The 26,709-nt window shown below is 32.1% G+C and overlaps 1 protein-coding gene across 1 annotated transcript in view; it reads right to left on the reverse strand.

Annotated features, from left to right (window-relative positions):
• LOC124538077 (paired box protein Pax-6-like) overlaps positions 1–26,709 on the reverse strand; it is a 65,816-nt gene that overhangs the window by 30,150 nt on the left and 8,957 nt on the right. Inside the window, exons 2-4 of the mRNA XM_047115080.1 lie at positions 22,156–22,579; positions 10,062–10,287; positions 6,209–6,389 (exon numbers count right to left, since the gene is read on the reverse strand). Coding sequence (XP_046971036.1) covers positions 6,209–6,389; positions 10,062–10,287; positions 22,156–22,168 — 420 coding nt within the window. The 5' untranslated portion in view covers positions 22,169–22,579. The remainder of the gene's footprint in view (positions 1–6,208; positions 6,390–10,061; positions 10,288–22,155; positions 22,580–26,709) is intronic.

Consider the following 26,709-nt stretch of genomic DNA (forward strand, 5'->3'; position numbering starts at 1 on the left):
AAGATTTTAGTAGTATTTTAACACTATTTTAATTTAGCCTTTTTTTCTACATCGCATGCTAATGGCATTAGTATGGGAATTAATTGACAAAAAATTACAAAGTAATGAAGATACGATCAAAGAAAAGTCCCCTTTTAAACTCGCTTCACTTTTCCGAGCCAACAGCATCAAGAACGATACAGGCATGCGGACAATAGCCATTACATTCCATCGGAAGGGTCTCGAACCCTCAGGATTAGAATTACTATTACCTACATCAGTATTATCTATAAACATTTTAACGTACACGCTTAACCCGCGGAGACCCAAGTTTGATTCCCGGGTGAAAAGCGGTTGGGGTGCGGTCGGTGAGGGGTTTTTTGCAATTCTCAAAGGACGCGTACCGAGATTGGGTGAATCGTAGTCAGTTGATTATCGCTTTTAAATTGTTCAGATTTCTCTTATGTAGATATTATTATATTACTGACAAGCTATTACATACATTTATCGGTAGTATTGTTGAGCGAAATTGTTTTTAATTTTTATTGACAAGATATATTGTATCGTTATTTTTTTATAATTAACTAGCGACACCGATACTAGTTTGTTATTTTGGATTTGTTTATTTACGACATCACATTAGAAACTTTTAAAATTGTCAGTGTTCATTTACTACATTGTCTATGTATTATATACTAAAACATTTCTCTCGAATTACTCTATCTATTAAAAAAACTGCATCAAAATCCGTTGCGTAATTTTAAAGAACTAAGCATACATACAAACAGCGGTAAGCGACTTTGTTTTATACTACGTAGTGTTTACGTTTTACACATAAATGCTTAAATTAACATAGCGTTTCATTTTCGTTTATGTGATCGCTGGAGATTTACCATTATTATCAGGATCATTTCAATCGTAAAAAGGTCGGTCCGCACTTCATTTAGTTTTAAACATAGTTATATATCTATCATAATTAAAATAATTTAAAACCAAATTAGAAGTTATAATACGTAATATTTAAAAGATATACATGAATGAAAACATATGAATGAATCATTTTATAAAGTCGTTTTATACAGATTTTATATTTTTTTTTAATAGATTTTATATAAATATATTTTAGACAGAAAGAATTTATATCTGTTTTAAATATGGCATAAATGTATGTTAGAATTAATATATGTGAATACAATAACTAATACTTATGAGTTATTTTGTCAAACTAAATGGACGTATTGAACAATTCATTGGTCGATTTAATTCGCTAAACGCAAATGGTCCAATAATATCTATGTGGTCTATAATGAACATTTGTTTTTAATGAACACGGATTTGATTACTTAAACTGTGTTTAATCACTTATGAATATTCATAATAAGAATTATAAATAAGTAGATATATTTCTATAATATATAAAATCGGTTAGTAGTACATTTCTAAAAAGTAGATAGATATCTTTAGATGCTGATAATGATCTATCTTTTTAAATTGAGCTATTTTCTAAATTATTATTTTTTGGATAAGGTGTAGACTTATAGCTTATTCCGCCACGCTGTTCCAATGTGGGTTTGTGTATACAATTGTGCCAGTATTTCATCAGGCTATACCTAAGTGTATTCCTTGCGTTGGTAATATTTAACGTATGTTTAAATATGTATATTTAGTTCACATTTTTGTTCTCTGCCACGCACTATATGAATTATAAACGTTAAATTACTCGCTTTGGGTTCGAACCCGTAATTATCAGTGATGTTTTGCATATTCCAGTCTGGTAAATGTTTTGTAGTATTATTCTTAAATAGGTAAAATTTAATAAATTATCAAAATGTTTTTAGCAACTTAGGTAGAATCGGTAGAGGTTATTTACCTTAACATCTGATATTCGAGATGAAAGTAAATTTAAATTGGAGAAGATGTCCGCGTCTTAAGCCGAACATCTTAATTAGGATGTAATTCGAGAGATCCAGTAACATCGCTCCGTGTCCGTAGGGCTACGTAATATGTGGCACGAAGCCCCTAAAATGCGACGCAGTAGCGTTTTGGCGGTGTCGAGTTACTTGGACCACTACGCTCGATCGTGCCAGCTAGCCACTAATTAATAATACTAAATTATATAACAACTTTTTAATGATTCGATCTCCTTGGTCATTGTGTGAATTTAAAAAAAAAGAGATTATATTTATCTGTTCAGTAATTTAGCTTCGTTTTTATTTATGGTTGGTTTTGAAATGATGATTTTCGAATAATTGGTGTCAAATAATAGTACTGAAACTATTCTTCATATACCATCACAATTCAAATGTTACTTCATAACTTTAAGTTACAAAAATTACTTACAAATTTTACATTATTATTGATTTGGTGCTTAACTATCCAATAGTTAAGCACCTGGGTAGGTATTAGATAGGTATATACCTGTCGTATTATGTTGCTACATATTATTGTATAGGGTAGTTATAGTACCTACGTGAAATGATTTATATCTACTTAAAGGTAAACATAAAAAAAAATAGACATACCTAACTTTGGTTAAAAATAAAAATAGCTTGTACGTTGAGTATCTGGGCTTAACTATCAATTCCTATGCCACCATAAGCAGTTGGTAAACCGTAGAAAAAGGCAGATGTACCACAGATATGATTTGTCAGCGAGAGTGAAAGAGACAACGAATGTTCGCGCACCCATGCGTGAAACGCAGCATTAAAGTGTCGATTGTTAAAAGAAAAGTGGCGTAAGTACAAGGACTATAAAACGACTGTTGACATTATGTTTTATTCAAAATTTTCTTAATAAAATTGTTTGCATATTATAAATTTGTACTGAAATGTCAGGCTACCCATATTAAGACCATTTATAAAGAACCAACCGTAGATGGACGAGAACTAAACAAAAAAACACGCAATAGACAAACGATCCTGTTAACCTGTCAATTTGTATTAAGATATAAAGATCATATGCATTCGATAATATGATGCGACGGTACCACGAATCGTTTAAAGTATTAAAAAACAAAGGAGCGTCTGAAGCGTCAACAACGTATGCACTTACGTCCCTCTTCCACGGAGTCACAATCGATTGTTCGAAGTATTTTTGTCTACTCGCAGCCGGTAAGAAACATCACGCCCATTCGACCGTTATGACTAGACTACGCAACTCGCAATAAACACCCATCCCTTTCTAACACACGTGTCACCGCATCTTCGTATTCGTCGATGCCCAGTGGGCCGTGTGCGTGCGACAGTCATAAAAATAGCCCCTTCACGAATCTTCTAGGTAAGAGGGATGATGTACGAGTATAATTTTCCCTCTTGTTATTTATACATAGGTGTTATGGGGAGGTGTTTGGGAGGATATTTTTTTATTAATAAGGTATCGCTATGTTAATATGACTTAAGGCATTTTTTTGGAAACCAGTAGGTATTTTTTTTAAATAATCCCCAGTAGAGTCTTGTCATAAAACAATATACGTAACATGATTATAATGACAATAACTTTCAAATAAATCTTTGTACAATTTCAATCTTACCTATACGTAGAAAAACTATTTCAAAAATTTTTCAATTACCTACAGATAAAAAAAAAACGTCCGCGGCTTTGTCACGGCATGTTTACACTCGGCTACAAAGGCCTGAGTTTTGACATGATTAACAGAAAAATTGGCCCGATCAATGGAAAAAATTAACAATATTCGCTATTGAGGCTTTTTTTTGCGGCAGATGTCGCTCGCATACGTCCGCTTCGATTACGAATCGTGTCACTTAAAATTGCTTTATTTGAGTTTATGATATTTTACCTTTGGACCGATGTTTATTTCTTTGATCATTTTCAACTCTTTTATTTATAATAATGCTCACGTTTTACGGCAGGATTTCACTCTGTATATTATTAAATATATGATTTGAAAATAGTAGATACTAGCCTATTGCCTCGTTTAGCATGGGTGAAGTTTATAAATAAAGTAAATGATATGATATAAATATGATTTATATATCTATCAGCATATAAATTGTAAGTAGGTAATACTTAGATATCTATCTATACCAGTGAGAATTGTTTTTGAATCTAGTTAGTAGTTAGTTAGATTGTCGTCTACATGTAGACAAATAAACTATACCCTTAGTAATATTAGTATAGACGAGCTATTTAGATTACAGAGGCTAAAGTTATTGTTTTAATGTAAGAAATACATAGTAATGTATTTTACGCTTTTGCAACTAAATCTCAGATCCGATTCCGAACGGAGCTTGAACTACGGAACAAGCTTGAACTGCAAGAAAGGACATACTCTACTTTTTTTTCGTTCACCCTCAAGGGGCTGAAATACGGGATGAAGATTTGTGTGAGTTCTTGAAAGTTTAAAATGTACAAAATCTTATATAGCGTACTGAAAACAGCCACAAAATACGACGAAAAATACTTATCTAAACTTTAAAATGACATATTGATAGATTCGGATTGATTTTTGCCATAAGAGCCGAGATGGCCCAATGAGGCAAGATGACCCAGTGGTTAGAACTCGAGCATCTTAACTGATGATTGCGGGTTCAATCCCGAGCAAGCACCACTGAATAATCAAGTGTTTATAAATTCATCTCGTGGTGAAGGAAAACATCGTGAGGAAACCAACTCGCATCACAACCTTCTGCTCAAAAGAAGCCCTTAGCAGTGGGAAATTTACAGGCTGCTGTTGTTGTTTTGCCATAAATAAAATACAACACAGGCAAAGACGCGTGTTCATACTAAAATATAGAGAGAATATCAACCTACCTATGATCCTCAAGTCAATAACAGTTGACCGATTTGTATTGACATCACAATACAATGCGAAACGAACGAAAAATTTTATAAACTGTCATCAATAGCTCGCAATGAACTGGAGTTTGCTTGAATGTAGCTTCAAAAGGACCTCGGACAAAGGCAGCTGGATTTATGGACATATGCTCGAAATTTTTGGTTAATTTCAAAATTGGATTAAGTATCTTTTATGTGTCCGGCTTATTTCTCAACAATACGTACGATTTTAATATTTTTCTGTTTGGATGTTTTGACAAGATTTAATTTCGAATCGACTTTGAATAACGCACATGGCAATTATATGTGACTTTGTATTTACGTTGATAGAAATTATTGTGAGTTCGATTTTGTGTATGTGTTTGTTTGGGTCAGCTGTGAGCTGTAACAAACATGACCTAACTAAATCATTTTTTCTAACCTACGTAAGTTTTATAGTTGAAAAACGCATTCATTAATACATGTATTATTCTTTCTATTATATTATCTTAAATTTTAATATCAAACAATCTATATTCTAACAGTAATATTATAAATGTGAAAATAGCTCTGTTTGTCTGTGTGTCTGTTACTGTTTCACGACCAAGTTTGATGAAATTTGGTATGAAGCCAACTTGAACTCTAAGAAAGGCTAGGCTTTTTGCCTACCAAGCAAACAACACGCTAAAACGCAAGCGAAGCCGCGGGCGACTGTTAGTATTATATAATATTATTTAATAATTAATCACGAGTGTGTGTGTTCATGCGTGTGTTAAAAATATGATTTGGGTTGACATTTAAGGCTTCAGCTTAATTTAAATGTTAGAAATATATACCTATGTATATACCCTAAGTCGTACGTAATCTCTTATGTAACAATTGGTATTATAAATTATATGTAAGAGACACATTCTAATGAATAAGCAAAATGTACTTGAAGATCTCTTGAAACTACCTGTTTAAATGTACCTATGCTAGGTACCATCATATTAGAAATTAAAATGTAGGTCTTTTAAGACAAAAAAAAAACATATTTTCGATATTTAAATAACAAAATGCGTACTATAACTTTGATCAATGCTTCATTGCGATACGCAATAAAACGAGTATCTAAGTAGTTTTGTTTAAGGAAAAATGTATATTGTAGTTTTTTTTTTTGTAACCGCTCTTGAGAATATTAACAACTCCAAAATACTCTATCTTGGAATTTTCCTATTTTATACACAAAAGTACTTTAATCGATAAGTTGGTACAATTATAATTGCTGTTTCGTAATTATAGTAGTTAAAAGTATCAAGACTTGTAGAGTTCTATATATGACCTGTATCACATAACATTTACTTTGATAATTTGAATATTTCGGTTCGTATAAAATTCTTAAAACTATGGGTATGAAGGGGCAACTGTTTTTGTGTCGTCATATGTATTATATTTAAGTAATGGTATTTGTACTTACACTAGGTATATTATCGTTATTGCACACATTTTCACTGAGCAGACGATCCCTGATCTCCCAAGCGAAGATCGAAGGGCACTCCCTCTTGTAGTCAGCTATCTTCTGCACCACAGGGGTCGTTGCGACCCGGGGCTTCGAGCCCCCTATCGCACGGGGCTTGATGGACCCAGTCTCGTAGTATCTGTTGACAAAATTTAATCTGAAGATAACGGCTTCACTTCCTAATTTATCACAAACGATTTCCATTTCCAAATTCAAATATTAATTACGAAACTATTTACAGTGACTTAAATAAATATATACAAAAAATATTATCTTTCTAACGTACAAATATTTTTGTATCCCGGCATAATAGGTACTTAAAAATCATCTCAAATATAAAATTGAATAAACAGTACGTATGTTACGTTTACTATTGAAAACATTAAGCCTCCGACCCACTCGAACGGCATTAGTTCACAATTACGAATATAATCTTCAACTATCCCCTTATTCCAAGTACCTATACAAATATGCTTTGCAAACTCATCGTTCGAGATCAATAAGGCATGTTCACGCAAAAATGTGCCCTATTACAAATACATAAGGTATAGCCGTTGCTTTATGACGGACACCCATATTCTGGTAGAGATGTAGGATGTACCGGCGGCAGTATTGTTGCCATCGACATGTGTCGATATTTGCAGCGAAATGTCGATGGGGACGATACGATTGTCGAATTGCTGGATACAAGGCTCGATACTTAAGATATGTCGGCGTTTTATTGAGGGGTAACTAAGTATTTATTAATGTCAAAGGTGAAGGGAATGGTCTACGTTTTTTCCGGTTTTCTTTAAACAATTATTTGCTTTGGGTTACTCGAAAATTATTTACATAGTAAATTAATTATAAGAAAATAATTTAAATATGGTATTAGTGTTATTTGACACGTGTAAGGCATATTTTAAAAGCAAAACCAAAATGTCACAAATGCACTCTTTATTATATTTTCAACTCAGAACGTAAGGCCTTTACATAATTTGTGGCAAATAACAATTTGTAGTCGATTTAAATTCCAGTAAAGTTAATATGTGATATTAACACGAAATTAAAAACGTGATCGCCTAAAAACCGTTGCAAGTTGTTAAAATAAAATCAGACCCCGAATAAATAGATGTCATCTGTCGATACATGTTTACTTTTGTTGTGGAGTGCCATTAGAAGGTTATTATTGTCGAGAGCCGGGAGCGAATTGTAATCGTTTTCGCTTCGGGCACCAGAATAAGCGCGCGGTGCGTAGCGCGGTAATAGACTGGAGTGCTGTACGAGATGTTTTTCAATTTTGATTTATTTAAGCGTCATTTGATTACTTTCTAGAAATTTTGCAGAAAATTAATTCGTCAATTTTTTCTCTTATATAATCCGATGTTTATTATCTACAGCTAATATATTGATATGGCTTTAGTAACGACTATCAAAATATAACGGAAAAATAATTTCGTATTCAAAATTTTCAAATTAGATTTTAAAAATTTCAGCCCATAATTGCAGTAACTTGTGTATTTTTTCAAGTGTAATTTTTTTTTCATAATTTTCATAAGCTATTTTTTTTTAATTATTTTATCTATATTAATATAGTGTTTTAAGAATAATTTCTACTTACTGCATATTCCGTGATAATCTGAGACAAAAGAGAATAGAATCAGTCATTTCACTTAACCGACTTTAAATATGGGAAATAATATTTACTATTTATTTTAAAAAAAGCAATTTACGGGGCATATTGTATCATCTAGATAAGTCTTGAACTGAGTTTATTTAAAGTTTAACTATTAAAAAGCAATGTTATTCTCAGCTTTATTTATCGAGGTATAATTGCGATATGATAAAACTTTTAGAAATAGTAGTTTTTACAATCAAGATACGTAAGCTTGGCAGGAGGGCTCCTTAATTAGGATTCCCGTCGCTTGCCCTTTACAAAGCCCTAAGGAAAGGAACCCTTTACGTAATTGGCATGATAAGAATTTTAGGGGCGTGTGGGAAAAATGCACTTGCAGCCGACAGTATTATTAGAATAGTCTAGACTTTTATAAGGTATTTATAAAACTAATTCAATTAGGATTTGTTTACTGAGTTGATAAACTAACCTAACCTAACGTAATCATTAAAAAATATACATATATTTCATATTTCATGAGCATTGTTTATCTTTGATCGACTGTCTTAGTATTTCAATCGTGAAATGTTTAAAAACTCAGAATTTTGAGTGCATTAAATTTTAAAATTATCATCATCAATGTATTTTAATTTGCTGGAATACGACTATCGTGTTCTGTTTTGACGTTAGTGTTTTTTTTATGGTATAGTTCACCAGCTCTAGATAATTTGATTAAAATTTAGTTGAATGTAAGATTATTTAAGTTAAACAAGTATTAGAAAATAAATAGGTACATATGTTACGTATGTAGGTATATGACCATCGAAATATTGATTTATGTAGAAGATAAAACCAGTTAGCTGGTAGGCTATATTTATATTTAAACGGTTTTTATTTATTGTACTATTTTGCGAATAACAAAACATTCAAAACGCAAACACCAGAAAATAATAACGCGCACCCAGCGGCCAAATCACTTTCCTACAAGATCTCTTGAAGTGCACGGCGAGCGTCAGCAGGGGTGCCAATTACTGACAAATATTATTATTTTCCTCTTTATCGAGTTTATTTAGGGGCGTTCGTGGGACAGCCCTGAAAGGCACACCCTACATTAAAACTTCTAGTTTCTTTGATTGACGTCTTTTAAATTTCTTTATTGTCCCAAATTGACTTTTGAATTGTTCCTGTCAGAATATTAATATGAATTAAAATGTGATTTTCGTGTGAGACTTTTTAATGGTGAATGTAAATTCAAGGATAATTTATCATATTTTTAGGTAAATATAAAAGTAATACGTAGATTAGTTGTTAAAATTGTGTATAATATAATTTAAAAAAATAATTAAAGCAATAATCGAACGCGAACGCTCCCCGCTCCTGGAGGGAATGGATGTTGAAGAGGCATTTAAAATAAACTCGCATATAGATTTAGTTTTAACGGCAATAGGATTGAGCGTTTCAATAAGCACTCGAGTGGAGGGCCGAAATCCTCCGCGATAACCGATAAAATCGCAATCAAACGATAAGCTCCCTGACGAAATTAGTCGGCGCCCCAGCCAGCACCCGATGTGGATTCCCACCTCACCCGCGGCGCACTTCATTCAGACAAAAACAATACACTATGGGAATGCAAACTTTTTGTATTGATTAAGTCATTCAAATTCCTTGATTCCGTCATCGTGTATTGTTCACGCCTTTGTCAAGTTCCTCGGGCGGTATTATGGGAACTCCGTCAATTTGTTCGCGTGGCCCAAGAATTTGACCTCATCGCGGACAATCGTCACAATCGATTCTTACGCTTTTGTTATACGACAATGGGTTTTGTGTTAAATAATTCATTTATTCGTGTAATAGTGCTCGGTTTAATTGTTACGGGCGCCCTTTGCTCGGTCTAATACAGTTAGACTTATATCGAGAATTGGATTATAATATTACCTAAATTGTAAAGATGAATAGACTTCTTTTTGCGAATTGTCATCGTTATATTCCTTAAACGTAAGACCGTAACTTTGTTCTTAATACTTATATTACATTTAATTGTTTGTTTGACACAAACGCAACGCAAATTTATACCCAATGTAACTATTAATAATTGATTTGTATTAGTCAATGTAATTAATAATTGACTTCCCCAACTAATGCAGTCATTAATCCTAATATAAAAGTACCTTGTGTTACGAGCATGCTATTAATAATTAAGGGCTTAAATATACTGACCTGCCGAGTATCTTCGACACGCAGCCGTTGGAGACCTGCAGGATACGGCTAATGTCGCAGGGCCTTGCTCCCGAGTGTGCGAGCTCCACGATCTTCTGCCTCGTGGAGTCTGGCAACGGCCTGCCATTGACATACACTCCTCCTAGCTGATTGATCCCACTATGACCGGCGGATGAACACCCGAATAGGGCTCCACCGCCCATAGCCGCACTGTGCATCAGCTCATCTAAGACATAGGGGACTTCTGTGATATTTATAAATAAGAAGGACAATCGGTTGGACACAGTAAATATTAGGCGTTTATAATATCAATGTAAATTTTAGTTAACTGTCATTTAAATTGAAATTGTGGTTTGAGACAAATTAATAAAATAGTATTTAAGTAATGTTCCACTCATTTTTGCCGAGAGAAATTGAAATTCATCAGTGACATTCTACAAGCATTCTTGACAGCTTTCCATACTATTATGACTTGGGCAGTAATAATTTTTATTTTTAATCGTATATAGCAAAGGCTTTAATGTTAATAAATGTTATTAAGATCTAATTCATAGTAACAATTTTACTGAAATCACTCATACCCAACACATAAAGATAATCGCGCAATATCAAAAAAATATATATATACGAAAATAACAATACAATAAACATAATCCAAATTCAAACGTTTTTCAATTATTTTAAATATAAAAGAAAACACTTAAGTAGGATTTTTATCGATCAGAAGCGAACTCCTTTCAAATAGCACTATAATTTTTTTTCTAAGTACCTGTCCTGTAAAGGCGTAGGCACAATCTTATAGTGTTAAAAAACTAACCCGTTTAAAAAATAATCCGCTTTGCGAAAATAAAAAGTGAGCCTATTCTATGCTTAAAGTACAAAAAAGGGTTTTGCGGCAGAAGAGAAGACCGCAATCATTATCTAATCCTAAAAGATAAGTATACTTCAGCATCCTTCATTGTAAAACCCACATTGAAGGCTTCTCGGTAGGTTTTTTATAGCTCAATCATATTGGCCAGCATTATTAAATATATTTAAAAATAATAATAACAAATGTGTTCAAAAAGTTTTTATATGATTCGGGCGTATTGAGAATCTAAGCGTTTCAAAATTACTATGTGCTAACCTTTTAGGCTTACTCATCTGTTTTCGTAGTATTAGTTTTGTATGATGTTATTTTTTTTGGTTGTAGTCAAAATTATAATAATAAATTTTGTTCTACCGTGTGTCTCTGGCTCAATAGAATAGAGTGCTAACAAAATATTTGCGGACAGTCATAATATTCAGCAAAGGCTCATTTTTGTTTAGCAAGCAACGTATTAGGTATAAATGCTAACGTAACTCTTTATTTCTGTTTGTCTGTCTGTCACGGCCAATGTCTTTTGATATGAAGCAAGCTTGAACCCCAAGAAGGACACACTCGCTATAGCGTAGCGAGTGTGTCCTCTTCTCTCTCGTGTGTCGCTCTTTTTTTATGAGTAAGACCTAACGAAAGATCCATAAAACGTGAGCAAAGCTGTTTGTGTGAAAACTAGTTGGGTATAAATGGAAGGAGGATTGATGATAATGATGAATAAAGAATTGGAATTCGTTTACCTATAGTGTCGACCTACAACAAATAGACTTTTATTATCTCATTTTCGGATTTCAATGAAGTTTTGCAAGTAACGAAAATCTATTTATAAGTTTGGATATACAGGCCACATATGTCTAATGGCTAATGTATAATATATATCGAGATACTAGGTCCTAGGTACAGTACTTTAGTTTGCACTAGTGAAAAAATGGTCGATTGTGTGGTGAAATTTTTTAATAGCAGCTTCGGGTCTGGGAGTTGGTAAGGCCTCAAAGAGCACTTAAAGCAACGTACTTTGTCCAGTCTTGTTTGACTAACCATTTCATCTACATATAATAACTCATTCCCATACGCCAATGAGACGGTTTTAAAAAATACCTTCCGTTTACATACAAACTGATGCACAATAGAAGATCTTTCCAAAGAAATCGCCGTGTCCGAATTCGAACATTATATCAGCATATAAGTTTACAGAAGTATCTACATACATCTATATATAAAATATGAGTATAATATTATAATTTCCAAAAATAATTTAGTTGGCAACACCGACGTTTCAAAACAGTTTCAACAAAAGAACTGCCTCATAATAGCTCGCTGAAATATGCGAAAACTATGTAATGGAACACCGGAATTATTATTCCGTGGAAGATCTGAACAAACAATTATTAAACTAACACTTTGAATTTACAGATGTTGTCAGAAAATATAAGTATGAATTGTATATCTTAGTATTGTATATAGTATCACCTATGAAACGCATCTTCTGCTATAGGTTTTATGCATACGAGTTTTTTATTATTGTTTTTATAACTTTTCGTTTAATAATTTATAAAGATCAATGATTTAAGACCTACTGATGTGTTCTTTTGTTTTCTTGTCTTTCCTCTTCTAACATATAACAAAAGACAGAGAGAATAACGTTTCTGCATAAGTTTACATCAACTATAAATAGGATGAGTTTGGTATTCGTTGATTTGCTGAAAATTCAAAAGTTTGATTCATGTTACTGAATTTCTTTCGCCTCAGGTGAAGGTATTTCATTTTGATGGCCGGCAATATTTAACTTAACAATCAATAAGTATAATGCTTCTATATTGAATAAGGAAATTTGATTGGATAAAAAATAAAATAATAAACTAAAGTTTCTTCTGAACAGAATTCATTTGGACTAATGGCTTAAAATTAATTAATTTAATTATTTATTAAAATATAATTAACTTTATTCAATGAACTTTGCCTTTTTTTATAAATAAATTAAAAAAAGAAAACAACATTTTTACAGTCTTTTCGATGATTATAATCCTTCTATAATAAATAGTAAGACATTAAGAATCATTATCGATAGTCATCAATAAATATCTATAAAAATAAAAAGTAACATAAGTACTTCAAATTATTAAATAATACTCCTGGAAACACGTTTAATCTTTGTTGAAATAATTATTATAGGGACATATTTTGCAAGAGAGCCATATTGAGTTCACCGATACAGTTTGTAAGATGAATATTAAATCAGATCATTATAAAGCATGGTTCACAACAATCGTAGTACGCTCGATCGTCAATTGAATTATGCTCACAATTACAGATGGCAAGCTAACAGTTGTCACGGCTCAATTATAACCACGCCGCTTACCATGCCAATAGTTCTCAATGGCCGAATTAGATGAGATTCGCTCAACCGTTGGCCGTCAGATAATTCCTTTTTTCCACCACCCCCTATAAACACGCCTCGCGGTAAAAAATTGAACAATTGGATGCAATTTGTGGGCGAATTTAGGGCAGGCCCTTGATTAAGGCCTAAAGGGGATGAAGGTTCATTGTTTTGGCCCTTTTTCTGCGGTTGCTCGAAGGTTTTCGCGCGTGATTTGAATGATATTACCAAGTTTTTACTAAAATTTTGATTATTTCATTTGATACAGACAATATTGTGTTATTGTAGTTTGCGGTCCAAGCATATACAAATATTGATCACATAAAATATAAAATCTATTATTTTATTATAGCTGCCCAATATATTGTGTAGGTTAATATCGCATGGTGGCAATACTTTCGTTGAATTTTTGATTCGATCTTACGTCATATACCTACGTACATACTTATCGCACATACTTATACATTAAAGATATAATACAAGAACGCTTACGATGCGTGATAATATTTCAGCGCACGCAATCAAAATTAATTATACCCAACGTTCGCCAATTAAGTGACGTATTTTCGCGCCAAAACTCGTTATTAATAACACCTCTTAGCTCTCGTCAGGCGTCACCAACCGTTGGCCGTGCACTAACAAGCAAGCGGCTGTTAAAAGAACAATGGACAATCGCTACGGTACGCCCCACGCCCAGTATGTAGATGGTATTAGCGAGAGGATATCGCGATTTGTTCATAGACAATATTCTATACGAGCAATCCGGAAAAAATTTGACGACCTCTGCCTTATCTGTAATGATCGAACTCTTAACAACTCAAAACAAAAAAAGATAGATTCGATTAAAATGTAACACAAAGACTTTAGTAGAGGCAGTTTACAGATGTTTAACAAATATTTTTATCGCAAAACTACTAACCAGTGCTGAATCATAAAACGAATAAGCTTTTGATCGCCTTAGTTGTAAATACCGTTGTTGATCGTTAATTAAAAAAAAAAATAATTAAAAAAATAAACAATAATGATGGGTAATGATTACATATTATTTTCTTTAGTTTTGTTTCAAGGTTCAAAGAAAATCAGACAGAAGGTAGGTCACAGTTCTTATTGGAAGAGTTATACGAGTATGATTAATTTTATGACGTCACAACTGCAGCAAAAACTGAACTATTCCATCGCGGTTTGGCAGTCTGTTCTGACACTTATCAGCTAATAAACGCTTCCGCTCGTCGCTTGCACTGGAGCCGCGCTGTCGGCGCAAGTGCGCGTGTCGTGAGGGAGCGTTTTAATTTCAGAGGTGCAATTTATTCGAGCGATTTATTTTTAATCCCCGTTTTTATGGCCGCCACTCTATAAATTTATGTGTAGTTGTAGTTATTTTTATAAATTAAGCCCACAATGCTTGATGCGTTTAACGTTATATAAAATTTTATTGTTCTTCCTATTTGTCAACGAATTTTTAAAGCGATTTTTTGGCTTCATTTATTGTTTTCGACGCCAATGAACTTACATTTAACTGGTATTGATGAATTTTATATTCTTATTTATTTGTTTATTTGATTCATATATTTTTATTAATAATTGAGTTACACGAATATAGTAAGAACTTATCAATATATAATCGAAGTTCACATTGAAGATACTAGAAACAAAAAGTAACTTATCTCAAATATTGTATTTTGAATATCCAATAAGATATTTCGAACAATTTTCTCAAGTACAGACATATGTGAGCTGTAAGTATGTAAGTATTTTAACTTTATTTACAACAATGTATGTAATTTTATATGTAACTATAAATAATGTTGTTTGTATATATGATGCATTTTATGTATATTTTATATTTGTAAATTTAAAATCGGAACAAGCACACAGACCTTCTCTTCTTAATTTGTGTACGACAACATTTATAGGACAATTTTAAGATGAAAATTTGTAACCTAAAGCCATAACAAGCAGACTTGTGACATACCTCAGGATATAGATTTAAGACTATTAATTAAGACCTCGGTTCTCCTAGATAACGCTCTTTTAAATGACCCTTTTCTACAAAACATTTTTTTACAATATTACAGAGATATACTATATATTACGCTATTCAAATAGGAGAAAGACTTTATAAAAAGGTTTTTGTAATTTCCAAATTTTTCCTGCCTTGGCTAGTTTACCTTTACTGCCTAATGGTTAATCTGACCCTTTTAAGACTGAACAGTCTTTTTACACGATGCTCAGTAAGTAAGGTGGTTACTAGCTTTACCTACTGAAAGCAGTATGTATGAAAATGATCTTGATATTCAAAACATTCCAAATAAATAACATACATGTATATATATAATATGTTACGTGCTAATTGTTTTAAAGTATATAATGTCATAAATAATACATACAGGTATTTTTTATTCAAATATAATATATTCGTTTAATCTACATTCCCGTATACAATTAAGGCAATCCCTTTCGAAGCTAATAAGGGTTTTCATTTACGTTTAAATATAAAAAGAAACGATTAAATGCATTAACATTAATCAAACACTTTATTATGTAAGAAATAAATACATAAGGGTCGTCCCTGCTTATGACAGGGCACACCTGGTGTCACAGACAGACACAACCCCCACTTAATGCCCTTCTTATTATTATTTTGTATCTGTTTTTGAATTGCTTTAATCTGTGGGGGAAGTTTAATTGTGTGACCGCCATTTTGGGTGCACTAAATCCCGTTTGAATTTCGAATTTACAATAAACTGATTTTAGTGTTGAGCTTATGACCGTTATAGAATCGATATGAATTAACATATGATAAAATATATCTTCTAATTAATTATTATTAATTGATCATGAAATCACAACGTTATCTAAGAATATATAAACAGCCACGTTGTATCATGTCTATTGAAATTTATTAAAATAGGTACTGTTGTCTAGTGTTGCCATACTTTAAACACTCAGTAACTTTTGTTAGCAGTCAGTGTTTAGATTAAGATATACTCTTAAAGAGAAGGTGAGATAGAAAGTTGTATGTAATTTCTCGAATTAGAACATTATTCATTATTAATTTACATAAAGTAGAAAAATATGCAAAAACTTACTTTCTCATGTATCATATACATACATACATAATTTGTTATGTATTTTAACACAATTCTTAATTGAATATAATAATCATGTATGTGTAATATATTATGTAATTATTTGTATGTATGACTCTATTAAAGAGAAACTGCGAATAATTATTACGATCTTATATATGTATATAGTCACAGGAGTTAAAGAGTCTACCTGAATTAAGCTTAATTAAATTTAATATTAAAATATATAGGTATTCATCTATATGTCATTATTATATGATACTTGTAAAATTTCACACAGCATCATAAGAGCAAAAAAGGGCTATAAAAATAGGTATGTGTATATTTATAGTTAAGGCAGACATTTTTTTGTAAGGCATAATACAGTAGGCATAGGATAGGAGCTCATTCACACTATTGTGGATTGAATGAAAAACATAGAGCACAATGTCAATCAAAATCAATTCATGAAGGTTTCTTAACGATGTTTCTCATTACATGGATAGTAAGAGATAATGAAAATCAATGATATTTGCACGGGTTTGAACTCGCAATCTTTGGTAGCGATTCACGTGTTCTCGCGACTGGGCCATATCAGCTCAACGAAGCTTAAATAACGGACAATTATACATAGCAATAACATAAACATTATAATTATCAGATATAGATTAATTATTACATAATAATTATAAGTGTAAAATTTTATCATAAAACATTTATACCCCATTTGGGACATTTAAATTTAAATATAGAGTACTTTGTAGGGGCATTTGAAATGTTTAATAAACAAAAATAAACATAGAGATTATCATTTTACTTTACGAATAATTATATGTACTATCAAATAGCAACTTTATTTAGGTTCCAATATTATTATGAATAATAACAGCACATAAATATCCCACAGTTGGGCAAAGGCCTCTGAATCTAAAAAGAAGATTTGGAGCATAATCTTATTGGTTAATCTAGTACTGTGTTAGGTATTGGCTATTTCAACTCATAAAAAATATTCAAAACAAAACTTTTTTGATAACAAACCTTCGTCGTCAAAAATTAAAAAAAAAATGCATATTGTATCTTTATGCGAAAACGTATTTTATCTGTACCCATTCATGATGTCACGTCGTCTGTTTCGTCGTGACATAATTTATGACGATTATCACGAACCACGCCCCTTACTAAACACGTACAAAAAGTTTCTATTGACAAACGACTTAACAAATAACACATCAATTATTTTTAATGGATGTTTCTCGGATTAATTTCGAGTGTATCAATAAAATTTTACATTTTTTTTCCTTGTCAAGAGTTTTCTTTGCATTTCTTATACAAAATCTAAGTTTTTATACGACAATATAACAGCCAGGCGTTCTGCGTTTTATACGAAATACTTTTTTGGTAAAAAATTAATTGCAAAACTTTTATTTAACCTGAAATGTTAGAGTGCCAGTTGGTTTAAATCAAATCTTGTAAGTCGAATTAGATAATATATGTATGCGAGCGGGCTAATGAGACACCTAATAATATGACATAACGTCATAGACAATGGCGCTATAAGAAATATTAACGAATCCAATCCACCGGCAATGAGCCAATCTTGGGATCTAAGATGTTATGTCCTTTTTACACTGACTAACTCACCTTTCAAACTGGTACACAATATTGTTACTGATTGGCGGTAGAATATTTTATGACTGGTTGGTACCTACTACCAACCCAGAAGGGTTTGCAAAAAGCCCTTACACAAGTAACTCTTATCCTACGGAGTTGAAATTTCGATAGCAATTAATTTTGATCCTCTAATAGCGGCAAGTACAAGAGAATTTGTTTATTTAGACATCACATTAGAAACTCCTAAATTACCAGTGTTTCTTTACTATATTGTCTGTATATTATATACACAAACCCTCCTCTCGAATCACTCTATCTATTAAAAAAAAGCGCATCCAAATTAGTGACGTAATTTTAACGATATAAGCATACATAGGGACAGACAGCATCAAGCGACTTTGTTTTATACTATTCAATTCAATTCTTAGTTTAATGGCTTTTAGTTGTGCCGGCAGGGCATAGATTATTTCGCCAATGTCACGTAGGATGGAGAAGACACGAATGAGATGTTTTATACTATGTTATGATAAATATATAATACTGACTTCTAACTGTCAACAGGATAAACACGTCAAACGTCAAACTTTAACATGATGTACAATAAAATAAAAGCTTTTTAATACAAACTTCGTTTCATTATCAATTTATTTCATGTACGGGAACGACATTGTAACAGTAACGTGCTTAATATTTAATTTAGTTATACAGTTAAACCCATGTTTATCTGGTTTCACAATGGCTTCTTGTCAAACTAGGATTTACTTGAACTATTGATTTTTCTTAAGTCCGATTAACATTGTTTTGGAAATGTTTTAAGTGTTGTTGTTTTTTAAAACAATTGTTTTCGAACCCGAGCTTAGCTGGCTTTGTTTGAATTAAAGCCAGCAAGTATAACTGTATATTTTTTAAATCGTATGCTTGGGATAGGTTTTTTGTATAATTAAGTACGTATAGGTAATACCTTTATATGAAATAGTTAGTTGTACTTATAAATATATTTTTTTACTTAGACATTTTTTACTTTTTTAACTTTTTTAATGTCTGATTTTATTAATAACTGCCTAAGATTTTCGTTAGTATACGTTTATAATATTTGATTTTATGTATGTTAGTCTTTTTTCAACCGACTTCAAAAAGGAGGAGGTTATCAATTCGTCTGTATTTTTTTTTTTTATGTTTGTTACCTCATAACTTTTTACTGGGTGGACCGATTTTGATATTTTTTTTTTGTTTGAAAGGTAGTGCTTCCCGTGGGGTCCCATTTTTTTTTATTTTTTTTCCGATGATGGTATCCGTATGAAAACGACATAAGTCTTAAATTTGCATTATGTATATGCGCGACAAATAGGTGGTATAACTCAAAATCACGTTAACCAATTTTAATGATTCTTTTTTTATTATAAAGGATATACTTTAAGGGTAGAAAATATACCAATAACTATAACTACATTATATAATCGTAAATCGACTTTTAAGTAGTCTAATATTTTTCATTTCATTTTACCTAGGAGGAATCTAAAAAATATGTAAAATATGCAATTATTTTTATTATTTTTAGTGCATTTTTATTTGTTTTAAAATAGTGTTTTGTTTGAAGTCGGTTTTTCTTTTTGTTAAAATTTTATTTATTATTTTAATAATATGTGTCTAATTACCAGTGGAAACTTAGCTGATACATGTAATTTTGTATGTTCATATCCCATAAGTTTATCATATTGTTTCCCTAAAATATAATAAAACAAAAAAAAAATGAAATGAAAATATATACTTAGACTTTTGTAGACTATATCGATGTTAATAATATTAAAAAGCGAACAAGAAAAAAATTATCTCTCTGTACAATTAAAAAATATTTAAGAATATTCTTTTCTTATGTATTTTATTTGGAAATAAATAATCTGCCTTAAATAATATGTTAATTTAAAGGAGTTTAATAACATTTTTTGATGTTTTCTTTTTTTTTAATCCGATCATTTCACTACCGGCAATACTAAGATTCGTTCGTTCACTAGAAATACAAAGACACTCGAAGTTAACGTAGACAGAAATCGAATGCTTAATCATTAAAATTCCTTCAGCATCGTGACAAAGAAACAACTATTTATCTCCCTCTTACCGACGATTTTCCGGTCTATTTGTCTTTATCTAACGCTTAATGTGACAAGAACGTCGCATGCTCCGTTTGGTCGGGTATGGCGGGCATAATTATATTTTGTTGGCAACATACAAAACGTTTATTGAAGAATCTTGTTGAATAAATTATAATATGAGACACTAGAATAGATGCTAAATATATACATAAAAGCCATTATTAACATTTAATATTACTAAATATGTTATGCTTTAAATATAATATATGTTCAAGTAACTCGAAATTCGTATTAAAATATCAAATAGGTATAAATCATAGTTAAAACATAAAATGATGACGAAAAATTTACTTTTAACTTACTAATCATTAGTAAAGAAGACTTTATATTCATTTGTTGGAGACATAGACATATACACATATATATATAAATATATACATATACATATATATTCTGTAAAACAATTTCCAGATGATGTTATCTGTATTATCGATAATTCAAATCGACAGCTGTTCGCATGTATTAAGATAAAAATGGCGTTAAAAGATGTCAATGAAAAAAAAATTACAAATTTATCCTAAATTAAATTAAATTATTAAATTGAATACAAACAGTCTCAAAAGGTCAGCCTACATTAACAAACTCGGCAACTTGTTCGAGATACCAGCCAGTATAAATAAACTTGATGTTTCTGCGAACGCAAACATTTAGTGCTATTTCCCAACTTCGATCACAAAATAGATTTATACGTTCTTAGTGAGAACAATTATTGGTTTATTTAAGTTATATATTTAAAGATAATATTGGAATTGTCGATGTATTTCAAAATAATTTTGATTTTATTTTTTAATAGCAATATAATATAATTCATTTTGCTGGGTTTTGAAACGGAAACAGCGTTTAAAATAACACTTTTAATCATTTTTAATGTTTATTTAATTTAAGAAGAATTTTTAAATTAATTAAATTTTCTTTAAAATTATATATAGATCGTATCTAATTTATTTAAAGTCGAATTTTCCGAATGAATAGACCACGTGGATGCTAAAACAAGTTTCAAATACGAACCATTTAACAAATGAATTTTATTATGAACTTAATTTATCTCTATATAAATTCATCACGTTTTGCTGCTGACAAAATACTTCAATATGGTCTATAGATATAAGACTGCATATATGATGATGATGTATGATATATGTTCCAAACCTTCTCCTTAAAGGAACAGGAGGCCTTAGCCCAACAGTGGGAAATTTACAGGCTGATAAGACTGTACTGAGTCATGAGAATAAAAAATGAGCGTTCTCACTTGTGGGATTTATACCGAGTAATTAAAAAAACAGAGTTTTAATTCCTTACGTGTTCTCATTTGTAATTAACAAATGTCGTATTGTTAAACTGAAGTTTAATTAGAAGTTTGATTCTAGTAATCTTCAAGGAACCACAATACCAGTTGCCAGCCAACTGGCACGACGGAGTGACAACAACTGCGAACTTCCCAGCGACGGAGACTTGGCGACTTGTTAGCGTCTTGTTTAGTTGAAAAAATAATTATATTAGAGGCGAACGTTCTATACAATTTGAGTGAGATGTTTTCGACTAAATAATCTGTTTATTTAAATTATATTTGCAAAATAAATATCGTAGTATTTTCTTCATGGAATTAATGGACTTAGTATAATTAAAGTATTTGTGTTGCATGTTATTTATGTGTGATAAGTTTCCGCCGTGGAGACTCTCGCGTTTGAAGGATTTTGTTTGTAAAGGAACATACAAACAATTAATCAAGTCTCTTTCACAGTCATAGTATCAATGTGCTATAGAGTAGTAATATTTAATAGTTATCTAAAATTTTATTATACGGCCTTATAGAGGCTTAATAATTTTTCCGAACTGTTTGATTCTTTAAATTCTTTTGATGTGACTTAAACCGTCAAAACATATTACATATCATAGCTGATGAAGAATATATTTTTGAAATCTAAGATATTATAATATAGGTAATTAGCATTTTGTTTGAGTTAAGTAAAGTTGGGTATGAGTAATTATTTCAAATATAAAGTATATGGAATATTAAAAGTGTGTTATTTACCTTTGTGCGGCATCTTCCAGAAAGCCTCGGCCGCCGTGGTGGGTTCCCGCGGCGGCGCCACCAATCCGCCCACCAGCGTGGTGGCGGCGTGCGCGGGCGCCGGCGCCGCCCGCCCCCAGCCCCCGTGCAGCGCCACCCTGCCTTGCCTATCCCCTGGTAACCCCCTATGTCTAACAACCCTGTATACTTTTGCCTAATGCACACTCCTTAAATGAAGTATGTTATAAATTTTGATAACAGTAAATTTTAATAAAGCCTTATATAATCTTGTATCAAATGTTTTTTGGAATGAAGACTTCGCTATCAATACTGAATAACAATGAGCTTAACACTTCTAAGGAATGACAAAGGCTATTTGTATACGTCGAGTGTTCTCCCAGTAGTGTTTATGCACATTAAAGGAGCACCGTGCGCCGCCGTTGACCTGCGAAAGAAAGGCACCGGTTGTAGAAACTTATTGACCTCAAAGCGGCATTAGACAATCGCATCATCAATTACAATCAAGGTTCGCTTACGCTTCTTTGAAAACTTACAAATGCACCGTCCCGTTCTATCGTATGTAATTTCGTGTACGAGTGAAAGAGGCGAACGTTAATTGGTGGATGATGTTGCTGAATCGTGTTAGGAGAGCGCCATCTATTGTTGCATAGTACAAATAGTTAGTGCGTTCGTGAGACGATAATGATCGATGGGTTGGAGTAATGAAGTGAGATCGGGTCAGATAGCCGGTTAGTCGTACCACCCAGCATGTTAGCATCCGAACGGTAGTCGGTGCCGTGCGTCAGCCTGTCGGGAGGTTTGATTTTTTTATTATTCGACTGAGATGTTGCGTGCAGGTCATGGGAGTACGATAAGAGGATATTTGTTTTACGTACCGCTATTTGTAACTCATACTTTTTTTACGAACTTATTGTATTTGTTTTATTATTACTACAAAAGTAAACTAAGAACGAATATCTAGTCGGTATAATAATAATGAAGTCCTGGATTCAACCTGGTCTTAAGTCAAACAAAAAAAATCAATTGAGTTTTTCGTGTAGGAAGTCTTTAGTAGAAACTCGAAGTTTGTAAGTTGTTAATGCTTGAGTCGCATAAGGTTCTACGTTAGGGGTTGAGTGGTATGTGTTTGCATTACTTGTATAGTATAATTAATACAACATAGTATTCCTTAACTGCGAATGTCCCCCGTGGAATCGATTAGAAGAAAATCATCTTCAATCTTATGTAACAAGTGTCGGAAATACAAGAGCATTATAATAAGAGCAATATAAGAGCAGAGATGGCCCAGTGGTTAAATCTTAACCGATGATTGCGGGTTCAAACCCAGGCAAGCACCGCTGATTCATGTGCTTAATTTGTCTTTATAATTCATCTCGTGCTCAGCGACGAAGGGAAACATCGTGAGGAAACCTTCATGTGATAAATTTCATAGAAATTCTGCCACATGTGTATTCCACCAACCCGCATTGGAACAGCGTGGTGGAATATGTTCCAAACCTTCTCCTTAAAGGGAGAGGAGGCCTTTAGCCCAGCAGTGGGAATTTACAGGCTGTTGTTGTTGTCGGAAATACATTCATTTTTATGCGCGCAATCTGAAAACTTTTGCGTCATTACAACTACATCGAGTCCTATAACTAAAGGATACTTGTTTACGTTAAGGCCGATTCTACACATGTTCCTATGCCATTTTGTTTATAATTATTAGTCTACCTGTGAGGGCCTAAGAATCTTTCCTGAAAATTCTTTTTTTAGGAATGAGCCAGAGTACTGGTCGCATCTGAGCGCTTGTTAAGCTTAAGACAGGGCTGTTAAACGTACAATAAACTGTAAACATTTTATGATATTTCTGGTTATAAGAACATCTTGGTTTGCTTGTATAGTGTTGGTATCATTATTTATTTATTTATACTTTATTGTACATCACATGTTACACATTAAAATATGTTACAATATTATATATAATATTGTAGAGTACAACGGGCGGTCTTATGGCTAAGTAGCCATTTCTTTCAGACAACCCAATAGGGAGAGAGGTTGTATGAAAGTTGGGTAGGTCATTATCATAACATAGTCTAAAACAAAGTCGCTTTCCGCTGTCTGTCCTTATGTATTTATATCTTTAAAATTACGCAACTGATTTTGAAGCGGTTTTTTTTTAATAGATTGATTCAAGAGGAAGCTTTATGTATATAATACATGCATGATATAGTAGAGATTGTCTGAAAAACTTTGAATATTGTTAAGCATTCTGTAGTATATTTTGTGCGATACCAGGGCGGTTGTTTTCTATATAACCTTGTGTGTTCGTTTGTATAATAAAAAACATAAAATACCTCCGATAGAGCGCTCGCCTAACGACATTATAAATCGAATGGCATTACAAAAGTCACAGGTACTCAAATATACACGTATTTGATCTTTTCAAGTCTCAATCGAATTTCTACTTTGATATATCCCCTCTGGAAGTGGGGTACAATGGCCCAGCTCTAAGGGTCGCCTAAATTGAAGACTCACTTTGAATCTAGTCAAAGCGAATGCGTAGTGGATGCCGGCTAACATGAAAAGTCGGTAAAGTATCGGCGAATTGTAAGGCAGCTGCTGTACTGCAAGCGATGCGTTGCAGCGACTGAGCGAATGTCATTTATTTTTGTGCTATAAAAAATATTATATCTTTGTAGTGTGTTGTACTATTTTATGATTTATTTTGTATCATTACCCTTGATTAATTTGCAATAATTTTGTAGTAACCTAAAACAATTGAAATCTTTTAAGCATTTCTACGTTAAAGTATTTATTAAGACTGTATAATACTGATAGAATAAGACCTCTGTACACGTATGTTACATTGTAGCTCATCGTCAAGACACAGAAAATAAATAGAACGATATAAAAGTAAAAAATACAGTCGAGAATGACGTTAAAATGTTTGATAATATTGCATTAAATATTTATCAAACGATACGAAAATAACCTTACAATTGTGATACTATAACACTGATAACAAGCGATATTGATATTAAAATACAAGTAAATTAAGTCCATTTCGCTGTGGCTACGGCCAATTGATTTCGTATTGAAGATTTGAATAATTGAGACTGAAGATAGAAATTGTATAAACCCATTCAGCGCCTGCGCGGTAAGTAGCCTTACAAATCATCAGATAAATTCGTTTTTTTATGTTGAAACGAACAAATGCTTTAATGAACTTTAATCTAGAATGTATCTAGACTTTTTTTCTTCATCCAACACTTGTGAGACTCACACGACCTTAAGTATGGGTTACGTTAATATTACATCATAGATTATTTTTTTTTTTTATTTATTAACAAAACCTTAAAATAATACTTCATTTTAATTCACATAGTTCATTGACCATCGCTCGCTAAAAACATTCGCAGAGTTCAAATAAGACAGTAACAACCCAAAGGGCCTGTACAGTCGACTGCGAAAAAACCTACTCGAAAATATAATTTCACTCAGAACTAAAATGATAAATCATTCGAATGTAATATAGTATCTTAATTATCTGTCCACTGTACTCATATCAACATCAACAAATATAATGCATCACCAATCAAACGTCTTCTTTATCTCGCCGATCGCCGGCCCCTTTATGCGTTATCTGCCGGATCGAGTTACTACGGAATTTATAAAACGGGTTTCTAATTAGTATAATTAGCCGGCCATAGATCGTGTTGCGTGTAGATAATGTTAAATGCAAAATTTATATCGTCGTTTTAGGTGCTAGGTTATTGTTTAAGTGACGCCATCTAGAGCTGCCATTGGTTGGAAGTGAAATTGAAAAACGGCTGAACTTCGAACGTTCTTTTTTTAAAAATGGAATTCGTAATGATTGTTGTTTTATCTGTTAAACTTATATGTATGTATTTATTTAGCAAAGAGTATTTATATTATTTAGTTATTTTTTGAGAATTATTGCCATGTTTTAACCATAATGTATTATAATATTATGAAAAAACATAGATCATATTAATTAATCAGGGAAATTGTGGAGCAAATATTTAGAGTAAGCAACTGTTTTAAGTCTTGTAAGTTAGTTGTACAGTTACATAAAAAAAAAAAACATAAAAAAAAATAACATCGCTGACAACGACTAAAACGAATTACAAGAATCGAATATTAAACCTTTTTAAAAAAACTTTGTTAACAATTTAACTACCAATAGCTTTGTATCTGTTTTTTTTTATTAATTACTCTATGTTAAAGTTGTGGGCTCGATAAAATTAATTTACGTAATGCGTTGGTAATTAATTACAATATCACAGTTAAAAAAATGACAGGTCACCTGCACGAGAATGCCCACGCTTACAATGTTTATTTTTGAAAGCACAGCTCTTTTCCTAATATACTTTTGATTTTATATCTGTAATCACTTATGACATTATTGTGTGACTTTTTTTATGGTGACATAATTAATAGTTTTTTTTTATAATAATAAGTAAGTTAGTCACTCTTTTGGATTTTATTAACATTAGGAACTGCCAGAAAGAACTAGGAAAAAGGACTACTATGTATATATATGTGCTTAATTTG

This window comes from Vanessa cardui, chromosome 19, assembly GCF_905220365.1.
Source record: "Vanessa cardui chromosome 19, ilVanCard2.1, whole genome shotgun sequence".
In the NCBI taxonomy this organism is placed as follows: domain Eukaryota; kingdom Metazoa; phylum Arthropoda; class Insecta; order Lepidoptera; family Nymphalidae; genus Vanessa; species Vanessa cardui.